General features: G+C 52.7%; 1 protein-coding gene across 1 annotated transcript in view; it reads right to left on the bottom strand.

Annotated features, from left to right (window-relative positions):
• RPRD1B (regulation of nuclear pre-mRNA domain containing 1B) overlaps window positions 1–849 on the bottom strand; it is a gene marked incomplete at its 5' end in the record, with an annotated part of 14,383 nt that overhangs the window by 7,921 nt on the left and 5,613 nt on the right. Inside the window, one exon of the mRNA XM_010021560.1 lies at window positions 686–845. Coding sequence (XP_010019862.1) covers window positions 686–845 — 160 coding nt within the window. The remainder of the gene's footprint in view (window positions 1–685; window positions 846–849) is intronic.

Here is an 849-nt window from a genome sequence, read left to right as displayed (position 1 = left end):
AGGTGGCAGTGACACAGCCACGGGCACTAGTTCAGCCTCCACGCCAGTCCCAACGTGCTCAAAGAACTTCGCCGACAAAGAACAGGAGACAAATGGCTGGTGCTGGGGGGTGCAGCTGGGGCTCAGGTCTCCCCAGTGTGTGCCCATTCCCAGCACCCTGATCAAGGGAGCCACGTCTGGGAACACGAGTCACCCTCTTTCTGCATCAGCCCACACTCCATCACAAGCTGCAGGAGTGGCTGTGGCTGTTAAAGGATGGACACGAGAAGATCTTGTTTGAACTCCATCCCCTTATCAAGTAAGGGCTGGGAAGGCAGATGAGGGGCACTCATCAAGAAAACAACCAATAATAATAATGCTAAAAAGATAATTATGGCAAAGGGAGGTTGGCATTTTGGAAATGGAGATTTCATAAAAAGCATAGGGTAAATCTGAAGAAACTGCTAGGTGAGCCTATCTTTAACAAGAATGGAGTTCTGGACCCTCCATGTCCACCTGTATTAGATCTACTAGACTGAATGTCAGAACAGATTTGTCTTCTCCAGACTTGTTTCACCCCTTTCTCAGCCCTGTTTCACTCCACATGGAAAGACAACACCCAGAACCATCTCCCTTCAGAGAAACACCCAGATCAGGAGTCAAGTGGGAGCATTGGCCTGTTGGCACCAGCGCCATCAGTACTCACTTCCAGCTTCTTCTCCTTCTCGGTGAGGACATCCTTCTGGTTCTGAGTGTACTCGATGAGCATGCGGGCGAGCTGGCGCCGGTCCTCCAGCTCGGCGGCCAGGCGGCCGTTGTACTCGGCCAGCAGCAGACAAGCCTCGTCCACCGCCTTCGACCGGCCACCAG

This window comes from Nestor notabilis, unplaced genomic scaffold (assembly GCF_000696875.1).
Source record: "Nestor notabilis isolate BGI_N333 unplaced genomic scaffold, ASM69687v1 scaffold26659, whole genome shotgun sequence".
In the NCBI taxonomy this organism is placed as follows: Eukaryota; Metazoa; Chordata; class Aves; order Psittaciformes; family Psittacidae; genus Nestor; species Nestor notabilis.
This window is presented reverse-complemented; position numbering and strand designations above follow the sequence as displayed.